Genomic DNA, 19,496 nt, shown 5'->3' on the forward strand with positions numbered 1-19,496 from the left:
TAGTAGTATGTATGCTTGAGAAGAAACAGCATACTGATTTGCGAGGCTCCTGGCTATGTCGTGCATATGACATGTTATTTTTCACAATGGATTTTGCCTTTTTTCTTTATTAATTAGGAACACGTTGGATATTTATAAGATGATAGAAGTATATAGCATCACATTGAAATTTTAGGCTTCTTACATGCCCATGTGAATGTAATCTGGTTCTGATACCATTTTCTGAAATGTAGGATGATCCTTATTAGTATAAATGGTCTGAGTTTTTGCCCTGATTGGTTAGAACTGAAAAATAGATATCATAGATCCTTTCTAGTCCAGACATTCAGCTAGACGCTCTAATTGTACTTACAACTACTTCTTCTTCTTCTTTTTTTTTTTTTTCTTGAGAGAGAGAGAGAGAGCGAACAAGCAGGGAGGGGCAGAGGGAGAGAGAGCGTCTTAGGCAGGCTTCAGGGCCAGCATGGAGCCTGCTGTAGGGCTCGATCTCACGACCCTGAGATCATGACTTGAGATGAAATCAAGTCGGGTGCTTAACCTGCTAAGCCACCCAGGTGCCCCTGTACTTAAAACTCTTCAAGGGAGATGAAATCCTCATTTTACAGAGGAAAGAAGTCAGTGCATGGAGGGGATAAATAACTTGCTTATCTTTACTAAACCCTTGCTAAAGCTGGGACTCAACTTTGCTGTCTACTTCTAAAGCCTTTATCCTTCCTGCTGTGATACAGTGTTTGAAAATCTCTGAAAAGATTAAATGCTGAGGATTTAAAAACTCACTGGACATAGGGACTATGTGCTTTTATTTGTTTTCCTAATTTGACCTAATTTCTGGTAGAGGAGCTCAATAAATAATATTTGTTGAATTCTAAAATTTCTACTTAGAAGTAAAAGTCTAAGATTTTGCCTCGAAGAGATAATCTTATATACTATATAAATGATAGAAAGAGACTTGAAAACCCATAGAATGATTTATAGACTGGAATTGTATAAATATTAAAAGACTGAAAGTATTGAAGAGAGTTCAATCTTATTTATATAAAATAGAATATAAAATGTTTTGAAATCTGTTGTCAGGTTAGGTAATCATGTCTTAGATTAATGCTTCCTAACTCTTCTGTTCTTTGTAACATTTAAACATTTTTCAGTTTTCTTAGGATTTTATGTCCTTGATAAATCTATGAGAAAATGGAACAGAGAGAGCTTTAAAGTCAAAATGATCATGGATTGTTCTTGATCAATACTTGTTACACGGATGTTTCAGTGAAGACCCAGTTGTCCCCTACATCTCCTTATTACAGAAATCTAAGTAATTTGCTCGGTCATTTATGTTCTTAGTACCTAGCAGATAGTAGGCATTTAGTAATATTTATGATAGGAAGAAAGGAAGGAACAGAGAAGGAGAGCGAGAAGGAAAAGCCAGCCGTGTGGCTTGGTTATTCTTTAGGAGGAAGAAAATTGATCAGCTGGGGAGAGGATACCATGGAATAGATTAGTGAGTATATAGTTTCTTTAGGAAAGAATTTACTGTCACAACTTTACAGGAAACCTTTTTTTCACCCAGCATCAATGAGGCACCAAGTATTAATCACAGGGTACTGATGTAGTCTAACAAATTCTTTGGAAAAATATAGTGTCTTTGAAAAAAATCTCTGAACTTTGTGATAGAAAAAAATGTGACTCACAAAATTCAGCACTCTTATTCTAAGCCGATGGAAACCTTTTTGTCTTTGGAATATGGAGAGCCCTCAAGCAAGTATTTTATTACTTCCAAGCAATTCCTGATCTTCCCCCCACAATAATGAATTAGGGAGCTGAAAGAAGTACTAGTAATAGCCCCCAGCTGCCCATTTCCCTAGGCTCTGAGAGTCATTGCTGCTGGGACACAAAGTCAGAAAAGAGACATCTGGAAGTTTTAATATTTAATGCTGTTACAGGCAGGAGAACTCTGGCTTAGGGTTTGAATTTGGTGGGCTATTAGTAAAAGGAGTAAGAACCCTAGTAGCAAGTAAGTGTACATAGTTTCCACATAGTTCCTCTAGCTGTGTATAAGATTCTTTTCCTAAAAACCAAACTAAGTAGTTAGTTTCACATTCATCTGAATTCTGAGATAGACCATTTAGTAGGCTTAAATATTCCAGTAATCAAACTGTAAACCCCAAATTGTTTTTAGTCAAACCAGAGAAAGTCCTGTGAACTAGAAGTGCATGATAAAGTGGAGTTACTTGATGTTTTTTCTGGTTTTATGTCCTACTCATTTCAAAGTGTGGAAAGGTAAGTGGCTCTGAGTATGTTAAATCCTTACTTTGCTCTTTATAAAATATGAAGGACCACTATCAATAGCATATTAATTTTTTAAAGCCCCAATTTCTTAAAGGAGATTAAAGATTGAATCACTGCTATATATTTTGAAAGTAGAACCCTAAACATTAGTAGTCTTACTGGAACTTCCTGAAAGTGCTAGAATGATCTAGATTTTCCATTCTGGCACAGATCCCACAAACCTTATCCCAGCAGTTTTAATTAATACCTCAGTCTGGAAATCTTAAGTTTTAAGAGAAACTCTGCAGCCTTTTTTTATACTCAAGCAGCATAATTTCTAGATCTCATCATCAGAAATGTATAAATAAGTTGAGAACTATAAAAATTTCAAATTCTCAGAATTTTTAAAATTCAAGATTTAATATTAAATAAATTAGAAACTATTTGGTTTTATTTTCTGCCTTTTTTTTTTTTTTTTTTTTTGGTAGGATAGTGAAGTCATTTTAGATGTTTTAGTTTGTACTCTCCCCTGGAAGACTGGAATTGGGCGTGCTGTTACAACGCCATCTGCTGGTCAGCTCATCTGTAAACAATACTGCAGCTTCTTTGAGCCTGAGCAGTACTGTCCAGAAATTCTAGAAAGCGCTTTATTTTAGAGTGGGAAAGATGCAGGAAATTTGGAAGGAGATTTTTTGAACAAGTAAAAATTTATTTTTACAGATAAAATTTACTGGCAACATGTCACTTCAAAAAGGTTTTGAGGGGCGCCTGGGTGGCTCAGTGGGTTAAGCAGTTAAGCGACTGCCTTGGGCTCAGGTCATGATCCCAGGGTCCTGGAATGAAGACCTGTGGGTTCCCTACTCAGTCCTCAGAAGAAGTCCCTGCTTCTCCCTCTGCTTGCTGCTCCTCCTGCTTGTGCCCTCTCTTTCTCTCTCTGGGTCAAATAAATAAATAAAATCTTTCAAATAAATTTTTAAAAAATTTTAGAAAGTAATATATTTCTTAGTAATAATTTTTAAAAATTATTTATATGACTATAGTTGACACACAATGTTACATTAGTTTCAGGTGTACAACTTAGTGATTTGCAATATTTATACATTATGCTCTGTTTACCACAAGCCTAGCTGCCATCTGTCTTGTTACTTTGCTATTACACTATCTTCCACTGTATTCATTATGCTGTACTGTTTATTCCTGTGACTTATTGAAGCTTATTAGAGGATTTCAGAATAGTAAATAGTCTCCTTTTGTGTTCAAATTTAAGATCTTGATAAATGATAAAAAACAAAGATAAACATTTTCCTAGGGTTATGGGGAAATTTTTCCTCCATATATTTTGATTTCCATTTATTTACAAATTAAGGAAATGACATTTTGGGGGGTTTTAGAAAAAGAGGTTGTCTTGTGTACTATTTTGAACAGGGATAGACTCTCACTGCCATTTGGACATTTAAGAGGGATACCAGGTTAATAAGACAAGTTGAGTAGAATAAACCTGTTGCTATACATGACTAAAAACATGTTTGAAGTAAAACTGAGTCTCTCAGATGGAAAGGCAAACTTATTTCCTCCCATAGTACATCTGTTTAGGGCTGGCTGACTAATCCTTTAAGAAGTTGCTGAACTTCTTCCAAGTGCTGAAAACCTCATTCTGTTTTAAAAATAGCTGTATGTAATCTTATCTTCATACGTGTATTTTAAGAGTTTAACAAAAAGGATAATTATTTTTGCAAACTAATGATTTCTTAGGCCCAGACTCCAAATGAGGCTTTTAATTTTTTTTAAGGAGTCCTGGGAAAAATAGTCCATGAGAGTTCAGGATTTGGGGGAAGAGTTTTGTTTGTTTCATTTCAGTTTGATGTTAATATCTCAAATGTGTGAGAATAGGAAGATTTCTCTCTGAATTACAATAATAGTTGCAGATGCATTAGAATCATAGTGGTAGATGAGCAGTAGAGGCCCTCAGGAAACTCCTTAGCTTATCTGAGGACTTTTAGATTAATAATTTCATCAAACCAGCTACAAAGCTGAAATAAATTCATTGAAAATATATGTCAAAGTGAAATGAATGTAGTATTTTTAAGACTTCTCATTCATTTCTTTTATCTTACCCATTGACTTCAGCATTTGTAAGCAATTGTCATTTAAATGCCAATGAAAAAGACAAAAAATAATTCTAGAGAATGGTCCTTTTGACAGACCTCCCTTATTTTTCTTTGTTCTTCTTCGCTTTGCTCCTGCACTTTTCCCTGATAGTTAATGGGGCACATTTCTCAAGCCAGACTGGCTGTTTCTACCATCACTACATTGGGCAGGTTACTTCTTTGTGCCTCCATTTCTATATCTGTGGAATAAATATCTACCTCACAGTTTTGTGGTAAAGGTTAATTAAGAAAATAGCTTGCAAATCACTTAGAATACTGTGAAGCATGGAATAGGCATTCAGAACCCCCAGATGTTCACTGTTACGATTTTTCTCTCACAGGGCACTTTCCCCTTTTCTGTTGTTTCTGACATCTCTCCCTTCAACATCCATGTTCCCAGTTCATGTGTTTCTCTTCTATGATTAGATCAACCAATATTAATATCTTACTACTTGCTATTGCCTAATCAGATTTTGCCCTATTTTAGTCATTTCTTAATATAACAGTTGCTTTCCCACATGGTTTTCAAAGAATACTTTCAATTTCTGTGTTGTGATTAGATTGACAGATTTTTTAAAATTTCCTTCACAGGGTAGTTTCCATTAAATGAATTCTACTAGTTATGTTTAAGATGAAGGAGAAAAGAATACTTATTTAGTTAATGTGGTAAAACTAAATGATTTGTAATGGCTTGAATACCTGTCATCAAGGTATGTCTTCTAGCACCAAGTCTTCTGGCTTGCTAGTGGGGGGCCTAGAATCTCTTAACCATAATGAAGGCTAAAATGGATGACCCTGTTACAGCTGTTAATTTAGAGAACAACATGGTGTGTCTTGTATTAGGAGTCTGTGCTATGTATTGATGTCAGCAAAAATCATTTACAAATTCTTGCTTATGACCTGTCTCTAAGATAAGTCTTTAAACACTTCCTTATGCCATTAATAGAAGACATGAGACGAGAGCTGTGGCAGGCTGCTGTTTGATCTAGTGAACCTTTTGGTTAAAAACAATGGATATATGAGCCTTACTATTGATATTATATCTTTAAAACTTATTTTATTGAGCTAATTGTCCTTTTGATGTGAATCTAAGATATATTTCCTAAGTTACTGCATGTTTGGCAATCTCTTTTATTTCTTCTCTGTATTAAATATAATACGTTAAGGTGCTAGGTCCTCGAATGGAAGTTTACTTGTGGTTAAGAAAAAATGATTAAGACAGTAAAAAGGATAGTGTTTTTGTTTTACCTGCTTAATTAGTGGGGCTTTTCCTCATCAGGAGTTGTGTGGTTTTGTAGCTCTTAAAACAAACACCAGCATTCAGTAAGAAAGAAGCAGTATTTTGCGTGTTTTATTGTATCTTGTTTGCTGAGATCTCTTTTTGAGAGACAAACATATGTTTGGTGAGTTCATGTTTCTTGAAATATACATGATTCTTCAGACGAATCTAATGAAATAGGACTCCCATTTGAAAACCAAAGAGTTAAGGCTACAACAGAGGATAAAAGTGATCAGATGATTAGCCAGGGGCTAATAGAAATTCTGGGAAGAATGACAGATTGTGTATTAGAAAGAAATACGATATCATATTCATTGAAGCTTTTACAACTAAAGATCTAAAAGAAATAATAGAAAATTACTGAAAGAGATGAATGTCTGAAACTTTAGAAATGCATGTGGTGTTGGATTAATCCAAGCAAGAAAGACTGATGGGCAGATAATAAATCACATTGTATAGGAAATCTGCATTCCTTTTGTTCAAGGTATTTTTTCCTCTTTTTTTCCTTGCAAGATTCATTTAAACAGCTCTAGGCCAGTTTCAGAAAATTCAGCTCATGATTTTCATTATACCATATGTGTGTGATTCTTTGGAATAGATAAAGTATTATAAACACAGACCTCCAAATCCTTGAGTGGAGGAGGTTAATCTAAACCTTCCTTCTGTTCTGTGCCAAATTGATAGCATTTTTCCTTTTGACAGTATGATCAATACAGAACACCTTTTCATATACAATCAATTGTAATGTCCCCAAACAAAGAGTTTGAAGAAAGGTACTGTACTTCTTGGGGAAAAAGCTATACTTCAACAACTGCATTTTGGGGGGAGAATAAATAGTCATAAACTGGAAAATGTATATATATGTATTTTCATTGCAGAGAAGTGAGTATTAACCATTCTAAATTTTATTTTGCCATGGGTATGTCATTTTACTTAAAAAATTATGTGTATCTGGGGACGCCTGGGTGGCTCAGTTGGTTGAGCAGCTGCCTTCGGCTCAGGTCATGGCCCCGGGGTCCTGGGATCGAGTCCCGCATCGGGCTCCTTGCTCGTCAGGGAGCCTGCCTCTCCCTCTGCCTCTGCCTGCCATTCTGTCTGCCTGTGCTTGCTCTCTCTCCCTCTCTCTCTGACAAATAAATAAATAAAATCTTTAAAAAATAAAAATTAAAATTAAAAAAAAATTATGTGTATCTGCTTATTGTCTATCTTCATATAAATTTATATAGCAACTAGCATATTTCCTTTTTTTTCTTAATTAGTCCCACAGCACTGTAATAATTGTGGAGAAATTTAGCTATGTTTACATATGTTGTTTGAAAAAAACACACTCTTCTTCTTAAATATTTGAACCTTTTAATCAGTTTTTACCATTCAGACTTGGCATTCATTTGTTTTCTTAGCTTTTGTAGGTCTAAGGAGAAACTGAAATGTTTCCTGAAATATAAATAAGTAATAAAATTAATATGCGTACAGAGTATACTCTTTATTCTTCTTGGATATATTCTTGTTGGTCCTTTTTTAATATATCCTTAATCTCTGGGGGAAAGAGAGATTATTACTCTGTTAAATTGAGTTCTGATTCCAGTCATCTGGGTTTCTATATACTTAAACATAAAAGCTTAAACTCAAGTATTTACCTGTAAGTGAGTTCTATATTTTGTGACCATATTAAAAAATTTCCTAATATATGATGGAAGGTTTATAGGATTTGTTTTTTTTTAATAGCTACATCAGAAATAGGATCATTATTAAAATGCTATAAAAGCTAGTTCTTTCTTGGATCCTGTCAGTTAAAATGTAAGAAGCAGTGTTAGCTTCAGGTTGTGATTGCATAATAAAGATGATCCCAACTGTTAATAAAATGGAATAAAAGTTGTAAGTTTTGTCCCTTTAATATGCATAATGGTTTCCATTGAATCTTTTCTAATCAGTTTTAGGGACAATTTAAAATGTAATTCATTATACATTTCATTTTTGTTTTATAATAACATGTATAATGTTATGTGTGTTGGGGGCAAGCAGTGAAAGGAAGAGGGAGTGGGAGAGAGGGAGACTTCTGGGGGCTGTCTCTCTCTAGTAAGAAGAAACAAGTAATCAAAATTATTAGCTGTACTTATTAAACTCCTGTTTATCAGTTATTGCTAAACTAACTTCTGATGCCTTGAACAGGGTTGAAAACATACACAAATTTATGCAAAACTTCAAAGAAAATTTTATTTATAAATGGCCTGTAATTAAGACCATTTCTCTTACCTAAACAGTTTGTATTGGGTTTGAAATGTAAACAAAGGATACTTAATGAACTACTAGTTATTCTCTGCAGAGTTACTTATCTCCATTCCTGGTGTGTCTATACCTTTGGGATAGTGCAGTATGAGTTAATCTTCCACATGTTGTCAAAGTCCTAATGGACATCTGTGTTTCTGTATAGATTATTCTTAAATGGCTAAAAATTATAGAATTCTAATAGGAACTATTTTTATCCTTTTTGCAGCTATGTCATCTTATCTTTTAATTATTAAAACAGAGCTTCCTGCTGCTATTTCAGAATTTTTGTCTGGAGACCATACTGGGTAAGAAAAAATATTTCATGTTGTATCCACTCATTTGTTAATTCAATAAGTATTTATTAATGATATGGTAAAGTGGGCAGGACATGGAGGAACTCTCTCTTAGAGAAGAGGAAAGGAGAAATTTCTGGGAATATGAAAGACTGAGGAAGGAATGGGGAATGGTGAGAAGTATGGAGTGTAAAGGTCTTAAACAAAGGAGGGGAGGGGATCATACTGCTGTCGCTTCTCCACAAACCACAGTGGTAAAGTTACAACCGCACTTGTGAGATTTCTATTCTAAAGCATGGTTTGAAAAAATAAATGATTTGCAGGGACTTAATGATTTCATTTCCTGGTTTTTAACAATACTATAAACAATACTAAACCACAGTATGCTTCCTTTCTCCTTTATTATTTATAAAATACTGGGTTCTAAAGACTATTGACTCAAAAAAAAATAAAGACTATTGACTCATCTCTTTCTATGGGAAAGCAAACTTATTATACTTTTCCTTTCATTGCATAGGAAAAGAAATTTTTAGAAAAATACACTTGAAAAGACAGAATAAATTTTTTTAAGTGTCATCAAGTTATTTCACACACTTTCTAAACCACAACACAAAAACCCATCAGACTTTTGGACTTAAATATTTGGTTGTTTTGCTCTAATATTTGTACTTGTTCTGGACTGCAGGGCAAATTTTCAAAATTAACTTTTTTAGCTTTTTTACTACTCGACTTCCATGAAAAAGTTCTACTTAGACAACTGCAAATACATATTTATATAAAAGGCAAGTATGGTATACTTTAGATCTGAATAGGAACTGGAAGTCTTTAATGATTTTTCATCATCAGAAGATACAGTGCCTTTCTGTAGTACTTTATTGTTTGTAGGGTTTCCATATTCATTTAAGTTTTATACCCTTAGTTTGATGAACAATTACTATAAGAAAGAGCTATGTGAAGTTCACTTTTTGATTGGCTGTAAAAATATTCAGGACAACTTCCATTACTCAAAAAATTCTGTGTGAAAAATTTATAGTGTAGGGCTAAGAACTCAAGGCATTGAGAAGTAGAATCAGGAACGTTAGACGAGGAGTAAGGAGACATGTGTTCTATCCATGTCAGTGACCTCAGGTAATTGATTTTACTTCTTCTGGCCATACAATTTAATTCTGAGCCTTAGGTTTCTTCACCTGTCTTAATGGACATACCAATATTGCCTTCTTAAGAAAGTTGTTGAGATGATCAAATAAGATATTATATATATACATGCTCTTGTAAGCTGATAGCATAGTGTAAATGTGGAGAATTAAATTCCCGAATGTTGAATGTCAGATCCTCAATTAAAAATAAAAAAATTTCAATAATAATAATTATATTAAAGGTCGATTTTCCCTGTTTGCTCTGCCAGGGAGGTCAGAGTCAAATTTGACTATATTGCATAAACTGTTAATCCTAATAGTTATCACATGTTTGCCTTTTCCCTGCTCCTGAATTTGGTGACTTCTTTTTACACTTTTTTAATTGCTATATGTCTTTGTGGAAAGAGGAGGGATAACATGCATATAAAATTTTAGAAATAATTAAGGTATTATGAGACAGAACTGCTATTAAAACTTAGGTCTTCTTTCTGTAAATGTGATACTTTTGCCATAGCTTTCACTTTAAACCAGTTACCATTTATTTTGTTGGTTTTTTTCCTCATTTGTTTAAAAAATAAAAATTAACCCCCATCTTACTCCTATTAGTAGAAAATTGATTAAAATGATATTTTTATATGTCAGAAATGAATTTTTTTAAGGTATACTTCAAAATACTATGACCAGTTTGCATCATCTGTGTTTTGTTGAAAATTGTACACCTAACAGCCTCATCTTGTTTTATACGTGAAGTACATTTGCTTGTTTTGTATTTCAGAGTTGTAAAAAACTCCAATAAGAGACTGTATTAAGTAGTTAGAATGCAGATAAATCACCAGTCTTCAAAGCTTAATGCTGTAAAATAATTAAGAAACAAATATTATGGTAATTGACAACTATCTAGGGCAGTTTATTTCTAAATAAAGTTACGTAGCATTATTTTTTCTGAGATCAATGTGATATTGTTATGCTTTTATTTTAGGGTTTGATTGACAATAAATTTCACTTAAGGTCTTTCATGTGTGCTTATTTTCTGTGAGATTTGATGTACCTTTGTGAAATATAAACCTTTATAAAGATGTTATCAAAAAGAAACTTTATATTCATAATATTCTAATTTCAACAATTACTGTTAGAAGTCAGAAGCTATAATACTTATCCCAAACTTGTATGAGGCATCTGTACTTTTCAGAGAATAATTTATATTTTAAAAATCTATGGCTGTTAAAAGTTGGAAGCTCTCTGTTAACATTTAATGATCTTGTCAGTGGAATATGATTGACACAATTAAGTTGTCTTGCATTTGAGTTACATAATTGATATGGGATGTGAGTAAGATCCTAATTCAGAACATATGATACTCTTGTTCCATTCCATTCGAGAATGAAATTAAAGCAACTTATAAATAAATCTGGTTTTCATTAAAATATGGAAAAAAGCATCTGCATGCCAAAGCATTTGCAATACAGCTAAAGATTTATACTCTATATTTCATACTTGGAACATTTTTATCATATAGGATTAAATCCATAGATCAAACAAGTTTTCTAGGAAGTACAAAACTTTTTACTCTAATTCTTTTGGCTTAAAGGAATGTATATTTAGATTACAGTAGGAAAACAGGTTCTTTTAGATAATTCTTTTTCTCCTCTTAGGAAAAAATTTAAGGGTAGTATATTCTTCTAAAATCTTGATTTATAAAATATACTTATTTAATATGTGCTTTTGGAGATTACTTTTTGCTGGTTTGTATTTCTCAGGCTGGGTTTAATTTTCCAAGTTTAATCATCTCTGTTCTTTGGAAAATATCCATTGCCAAACACAATTCAGTTGCCTGTGACATGCATATCAAATCTAAACTACCTTTAGTGTATGTTACTGAATTGCCTTATAGTTGAATGATAAAGAAAAGCACTGTGTTTACAATTGGCTTTATTAATCAACCTTAATAAGTATAAGAAATTATTAATAATAACCAGTAGCCAAGCCAGGGATAGAGAAATTATATTTTGCAATAAAGTTCTTTTTATATTGGGAATTTAAAATTCAATCCTGTGACCAGGAGAGTGTAAAGGAAAGCACCATCTTGAGAAAAATGAGGCAGTAACTGAAAAATACTGTAAACTCAAGAGTGACTATTCAAGAGTAGAGGTCAGGAACGTCTGGGTGGCTTAGTCTGTTATGCGTCTGACTCTTAGTTTCGGCTCAGGTCATGATCTCAGGCTTGTGAAATGGAGCATTGCGCCTGTCTCTATCCCTTTCCTCCTACATCTCCCCTTGCTCATGTGCATGCACACTCACTCTCTCTCTCTCTCTCAAATCATTAAAAAAAGGGGGAGTAGAGATTATTTCCATTTCTCCTGTCACTAAGATCATTCTCATCTTTTTGCTGCTTTTACAGACATATAAGATGAAGTTGTTGACTCAAAGGATCTGAGGTCTCTTCTTGTGCTAACATACCATAACGGTGACGCTGAGAGACTGCTGAGAGGAGGTGACGTTGTTTTCAGTCCCACAGTTCAGTGCTCTGGGCAGTCTCGTGGCTTCTGGGCATGAGTGAATTGTGGTCTGACATAGTCTAGTGATAATAGTATAAGTTGTAAAGTTCAGGATTTCAAAATGTTTATTCTTATGCAAGAGAAGAGTTTTGGATCCTAAGGATGAATGTGCCCGTTGCACAACTCCACCTTCATGATGGTAGGGACAGCAGAGCTAACACATGGAATCTGCTCTGCTGCTCCATTGGGTCTTTTTCCTCCTGACACTGCAGTTGTCTTGCTCTGATATTGGGTCCCTGAAGGAAGAAGATTTTAAGGGTAGAGCCCTGGGCTTTTTGCCAGCTCCAGAAATTTAGTTGCAAAGTGTTCCTCAACGAGGGATATTTTGAGGTTCCCATTTTGATACTTACTCAAGAGTGACTAGAAGATGAACCTGCACAATATCATTTTGTATTCTTAAAATCTGTGCCCTTAGGTCCTCCTCCATACAGGGATTGAGAGGTCATGTAAATGCAGGGAGCACAGCTTCGGGTCTGTGAGTACTAGCGATACTTGTGCACAGGTTTTAGGATCTGACACAGGCATTTCCTAAAGACATGGATTAGAGTGAAAAAGGGAAAGTTGTGATCATGGTGCTATTTCTGCTGCTGCTCCCTCTTTTGTTCTGTTTAAAAGGAAGTTGTTGGCACCCACCAATACCCACTAAAGATACATTACAAAGGATTTCTTCTGAAACCAGGAATAAAAGACACACAGTGAATCATGAAGTCCATGTTAGAAGCCAGGGGCTGAATCCCGTGTAGGGGGAAAACCTTTTCTTTCATTCTTTTTAAATTGTAATATAATTAACATGAAACATTGTATAAATTTAAGGTGTACAACATTTTGATACACTTTTGTATTGCAGGATGATTACCACAGTAGTGTTAGCTAACCCCACCATCACTGTTATATTTAAGATCTACTCTCTTAGCAACTTTCAGGTATATTATTATTGTTAACTACAATCACAATCCCCAGAATTTACTCATCCCATAACTGCAAGTTTGTACCATTTGACCAACATTGCAGTTCCCTTGGCTCCTCTACCCCCAGTCCTGCTGGTAACCACCGTTCTACTCTGTTTCCACGAGGTTGGCTTTTTCTGATTCTACATGTAAGTGATAAACAGTAATGATGTCTTTCTGCCTGACTTCTGTCACTTAGCATAACACCTCATAATCCAACCGTGCTGTCACAAATGGCAAGATTTCCTTCTTTCTCATGGCTGAATAATATTCCATTATTTCACATATATTATATATATATGGTATTTAAAAATAAATGCATACATACACACCTCCACATCTTTATTCATTCATCCATTGACAAACACTCAGGTTGTTTCCATATCTTACCTACTGTGAATAATGCTGCAATAAATATGGAAATGCAGATATCTTTTCAATATCCTGTTTTCATTTCCTTTGGATATATCACTCAGAAGTGGCATTGCAGGATCACTTAATTTTTTTAAAAGATTTATTTATTTATTTATTTATTTAAGAGAGAGAGTGCAAGCACATGCATGTACACGAGGGGAGAGGTAGGGAGAGGGAGAGAAATCGACAAGCAGATTCCTGGCTGAGCACTCCTGCTTGCTAGGCTCCATCCGAAGACCCTGAGATCATGACCTGAGCTGAAATCAAGAGCCAGGTGCTCAACTGACTGAGCCACCCAGATGCCCCTATTTTTAATTTTTTTAGGAACCTCCATACTATTTTCCATAGTGGCTGAACCAGTTCACCTTCTCACTGACAGTGCACAAGGATTGCTTTATCTCCACTTTATTTATTTATTTGACAGAGAGAGATCACAAGTAGACAGGCAGGCAGAGAGAGAGAGAGAGAGAGAGGGAAGCAGGCTCCCTGCTGAGCAGAGAGCCCGATTCGGGCCTCGATCCCAGGACCCTGAGATCATGACCTGAGCCGAAGGCAGCGGCTTAACCCACTGAGCCACCCAGGTGCCCCCTCTGTGCATTTTTCAATTGGATTAACCACCTATCAGTCATATGGTTTGCAAATATTTTCTTTCATTCCATAGATTGCCTCTTCACTTTGTTTATTGTTTGTTTTGCTGTGCAAAAGCTTTTTGCATGTTTGCTGCTGTAACCCTACTTATTTTTACTTTTGTTGCTTGTGCTTTTGGTATCATATCCAAAAAATTATTGCCAAGGCTGATGTCAAGGAGCTTTCCCCCTATGTTTTCGTGTTTTATGGTTTCAGGTGCTACATTTAAGTCTTTAATCTGTTTAATCCACTCCAAGTTGATTTTTGTGAGTGGTATAAGAAAGGAGACCAATTTCATTTTTTTGCATGTGTTTATCTGGTTTTCCTAACACTGTTCATTGAAGACACTTTTTCCCCCATTGAGCGCTCTTGGCTCCCTTGTCAGTATCAGTTTGGCTGTATATGGGCACAGAGTTATTTCTGAGCTCTTTATTCATTCCATTGGCCTATGTGTCTATTTTATGCCAGTACTATACTGCATTGATAACTACAGCAGCTTTGTAGTACAGTTTGAGATCAGGAAGTATGATGTTTTTTTTTCCCTCTCAGGATTGCTTTGGCTCTGTGGGATCTTTTGTGGTTCCATACAAATTTTAGGATTGTTCTATTTCTGTAAAAAGTGTCATTCAAATCTTGATAGGGATTGCATTAAATCTATAGATGGCTTTGGGTAGCATGGACATTTAGCAGATGAATTTTTCCTATCCATGAACATAGACAGGTTATCTTTCCGTTTGTTTCTTCTTCAAATTCTGTCATTGGAGTCCTATCTTGTAGTTTTCAGTGTACTCATCATCAGGTTAAATTTATTCCTACATATTTTAATTTTTTTGATGCTGTTGTAATGGGATTATTTTATTTCTTTTTCAGATATTTTGTTGTTAGTGTATAGAAATGTAACTGATTTCCGTATGTTGATTTTGTTAACTGCAACTTTACTGAATGTGTCCATTAGTTCTAACAGCCATTTTGGTTGAGTCTTTAGGATAGTCTCCCTATAAGATCATATGATCTGCAAATACAGAGTTACTATTTCCTTTCCAGTTTGGATGCCTTTTATTTTTTATTTTTTAATTTTTTTATCTTGCCTGATTTATTCTAGCTAGGATTCCCAGTACTATGTTTAATAAGAGTGGTGAGAGTGGGCACCCTGTTGTTCCTGATCTTAGAGAAAAAGCTTTCAACCTTTCACTCTTGAATATGATGTTAGCTGTAGGTTTGTTGTATATGGCCTTTATTATATTGAGGTATATTCCTTCTCTACCCAATTTGTTGAAGGCTTTTATTATAAAAGTTTTGTTGTATTTCGTCAAATGCTTTTTCTGCATCTGTTGAGATGATCGTATGATTTTTATTTTCATCCTGTTAATATGCTGTATCATATTTACTGATTTCATATGTTCAGCCACCCTTGCATTCCAGGGATAAATTCAACTTAATCATCGTGTATGATGTTTTTAATGTGCCATTGTTTTCATTTTGCTAATATTTTGTTGAGAATTTTTGCATCTCTATTCTTCAGGGATATTGATGTGTAGTTCTCTCTCTCTTTTTTTTTTTTGTAGTATCCTTATCTGGCTTTCGTATAAGAGTATGCTGCCCTTGTCAAATGAGTTTGGGAGTATTCCCCTCTCTTCAGTTTTTTAGAAGAGTTTGAAGATTGGCATGAATTCTTCTTTAAATATTTGGTAGAATTCACCAGTAAAACTCTCTGGTCCTGGGGTTTTCTTTGTTCTGATTCATTTTCTTTACTCATTATTGCTCTGTTCATATTTTTTATTTCTCATGATTTTGATATATTATCTGTTTCCAGGAATGTATCCATTTTCTTAACTTAACATGTCAGTGGGTGACTTTAGCTACTTGGTAGAAAAAGAGGATGCATTTTCACCAGCTGGGAATTCTGAGAGTATCTCCCAAATGATTTGACCCTGATTTCATTTATTTATTTGATAGAGAGATCACAGGTTGGCAGAGAGGCAGGCAAAGAGAGAGATGGGGAAGCAGGCTCCCTACCAAGCAGAGAACCTGATGTGGGGCTCGATCCCAGGACCCTGGGATCATGACCTGAGCTGAAGGCAGAGGCTTTAACCCACTGAGTCACCCAGGCACCCTGCCAAATGATTTGGGAAAAAAAAATCCCTGTTGTCTTTGATGCTCCAGCTGCCATATTGACATTAACTATACTTGGTTACTACTCTGCATGTGTGTATATGTGTATGTTTCAGTGAAAAGATGATTATAGAAAATTCAGAAAAGAAAGCAAATAAAAATCAGACATAATAACATCTCTTACCTAATCACTGATTTATCCTTTTAGTTTTTCTCAAAAAGCTTTTTAAAACATAGTTAATAATCATATATTTTATATTTTCATTGTTAGTATTTTCCATTTTACTAAATTGTCTTTTTATCTAGCTGCATAGCATTCCACTGAATATGCTTTTATTGGCCTAATATTTTCTGTCGTTAAATATATAGGACTTCCCTCCAGCTTCTTAATGTTATAGTAATGTTGTATTCATAGCTTCATGCACATAGAATTCTTTATATTATAGATTATTTTCTTAGAGTACCATGTTTTTATTGCATTTGCTACATAATGTCATTGTTTTCCCAGAAGTAGTACTAATTGACAAGATCACTAGCAATGCCTGAAGGACCAGTTGTGCCACATCCTTGAATATTACTTTTTGAATAATTTTACTAGTTTAATTTCAACAGCCTCATATTTATTTCTTTAATAGCACCAGAGATTGGATTTTTCTTCATGTGTATTTACTAGTTATACTTCTTTCATGAATTGTTTGTCCTTTACATACTAAAGTGAGGTTTTTACTATTAAATTCTTGGGGAATTAACTCTAACTTTTTAAAAATTTCCACACATGTATTTTTTATTGGAAAATTGAAACCATCTATATGCAAACAAGGAAAAAATAAAAATTGCTCATATTGCTACCACACAGAAATGTCTCCTTCTGGTATTTTAAGAATATCCTTCTGACTTTTTTGTTAATGTTCATTCAGGTTTTTTTTAGTAATCAAATACATCATCATACTTTTAAACTACCTTTTTTTTCATTTAATATTCTCATGTCTTTATATGAAAAATGTAATATTTTTTTCCTGGTAATTCATGCTCTTTCTAGAAAACTTGAAAAATATAGAAACTGTGAAGAAGAAAAATTAACCATCATAATGCCACCAAAAGATGATGGCTATCAAGATGTTGCAGTTCCATTTTTTTTTTTTTAAAGATTTTATTTATTTATTTGACAGAGAGAGATCACAAGTAGACGGAGAGGTAGGCAGAGAGAGAGAGAGAGAGAAGCAGGCTTCTTGCTGAGCAGAGAGCCCGATGTGGGACTCGATCCCAGGACCCTGAGATCATGACCTGAGCCGAAGGCAGCGGCTTAACCCACTGAGCCACCCAGGCGCCCCTGCAGTTCCATTTTTAATCTATACTTTTCCATTTTTAATCTATGCTTTTCCTCAAAATTGCTAATCATGCTATGTATATTTAGGATGTTTTCATATCAATATATTGTTGTATTATTCATTATATTATTATATGTGTAGAATTTTCTTTTTTATGATTGTCCTGTAGTCCCATAATTTGTTTTAAAATTGTTGTGGTCTTAGATATTTGTTTCCAATTTTCAGTATTTTAACTGTTTTCAGTAACCATCTTTTTACAAATATTTTTGTTCTTATTGTTGATTGTTTGTTTGTTTGTTTATTTATTTATTTACTTACTTACTTACTTTTTAAGTAGGCTCCACACCTGGCATGAAGCCCAGTGCAGGGCTTTAACTCATGACCCTGAGATCAAGACCTGGGCTGAAATTCTGAAATCAAGAGTCAGACAGACACTTAACCTGCTGAGCCTCCCAGGCACCCCAACTGATTATTTATTCATTTATTTTTTGAGAGAGAGAGAGGGTACATATGAGCAGGGAGGAGTGGGGGCAGGCAGAGGGAGATGGGAGAGAATCTAAGCAGGCGCCATACCCAGCACAGAGCCATCTGGAGGCTCCATTTCATGACCCTGAGATCATGACCTGAGCCAAAATTAAGAGTCAGGCACTTAACTGACTAAGCCACCCAGGCATCCCTGATTGTTTATTTTTAATAATCTTTTATAAGTATTACATATTTGAAATTTTTCAATATCTTTTGCCGAATTGTTTTCCAGAAAGGTAATATACACAGTTTTTACCTTCACCAGTTTTAAAGATTTATTTATTTATTTTAGAGAAAGAGTGTGTGTGCACTTGAGCATGGGGGAGGGGCAGAGGAAGAGGAAGAGAATCCTCAAGCAGATTCCCCACTGAGCACAGAAGCTGACCCTGGGGCTCAATCCCAGGACTCTGAGATCATGAGGAGCCAAAAACAACAGCCAGATTCAACCGACTGAACCATCCAGGCACCCCTACCTTCACCAGTTTGAGTACACCTTGTCACTCCTCACCGACACTGACTATTATCTTACTTTTAAATATTTGCTAATTTGGTAGTTGAAAAATGACATCTCATTGTTTTGATACCTTTTTAAATATAAATTCATTAATAAGAATAATAGGATTTCTCAAGAACATATTTTAATGAAAGGAAGTAGGCTTTTCCTAATGGGTGGTTGTAATGGCTATAACTGTGTGTGTGTGTGTGTGTGTGTGTGTGTAAACCAAGCACTGGATTCCTGTGCCTAAGATAGGAATATTTTTTTTTCTACTAGGTCTTGGTATCTTGATGGGCAAACACTACTAATAATCATTTGTGTTGGCATTGTGTTCCCTCTTGCGCTTCTTCCTAAAATAGGTAAGTCTTTAGAGAAGAAGACAGTTTTTGTTTGGAAAGAAGGAAGAAAGAATATAACGTTAAGGGGCTTTTAAATTTCACAGTACCACATTTTTAGCAGAAGGGTGGTAATGGTGAATAATTCTGAACTTGGACTTATTGTAGGTTGTTCAGCCTTCAGTCTTGCCTAGTTAGCCTATTACTTGTTTTGTAGTAGTATTTTGTCTGCCCCACTAAAATAAAATATTTACAGTGGAACATTAAAGAGCAGCCTTTCCTTACAGTGTACCATTAGTGGTAAGCCAGTTCCAGTTCTGCTGTACAGAGCTGCATAAATGATCTGTGACAGATAGTTGGAATGTTGTTATTCTCAGCCCTAAGCCCCAGATACCAAGCACTGTAATAGAAAACATGCCCAAGATGTATAGCTTTAGCTGTATGTTAGGATCACTTTCCTTATAAATTGCTTTTTATTTTACTCTTATTTTACAGGCTTTCTTGGCTACACAAGTAGTTTATCATTTTTCTTTATGGTGTTCTTTGCTCTTGTGGTAAGTTTAAAATACAGTATATTGCTTATCTCCTCACTAAAATTGAACTTACTGTGTTAATGTCTTCTAAAAAGAAGACTTTTAACTCTGTTTTCTATCAGAGTTTTATTTCAGTGTGTTACTAAAAGCACTTTTATTCCACAAAATTATTGTACCTATTTTGAAGAGGCTTAGCTAGGACATTTTTTCAAATCCAGTATCTCTTTTGGTTAACTAGAAAG

General features: G+C 34.7%; 1 protein-coding gene across 1 annotated transcript in view; it reads left to right on the top strand.

Moving 5' to 3' along the window:
* SLC38A6 (solute carrier family 38 member 6) overlaps positions 1-19,496 on the top strand; it is a 63,442-nt gene that overhangs the window by 25,720 nt on the left and 18,226 nt on the right. The window contains exons 6-8 of the mRNA XM_047738906.1: positions 8,180-8,258; positions 18,663-18,745; positions 19,217-19,275. Coding sequence (XP_047594862.1) covers positions 8,180-8,258; positions 18,663-18,745; positions 19,217-19,275 — 221 coding nt within the window. The remainder of the gene's footprint in view (positions 1-8,179; positions 8,259-18,662; positions 18,746-19,216; positions 19,276-19,496) is intronic.

Source organism: Lutra lutra, chromosome 7, assembly GCF_902655055.1.
Source record: "Lutra lutra chromosome 7, mLutLut1.2, whole genome shotgun sequence".
In the NCBI taxonomy this organism is placed as follows: Eukaryota; Metazoa; Chordata; class Mammalia; order Carnivora; family Mustelidae; genus Lutra; species Lutra lutra.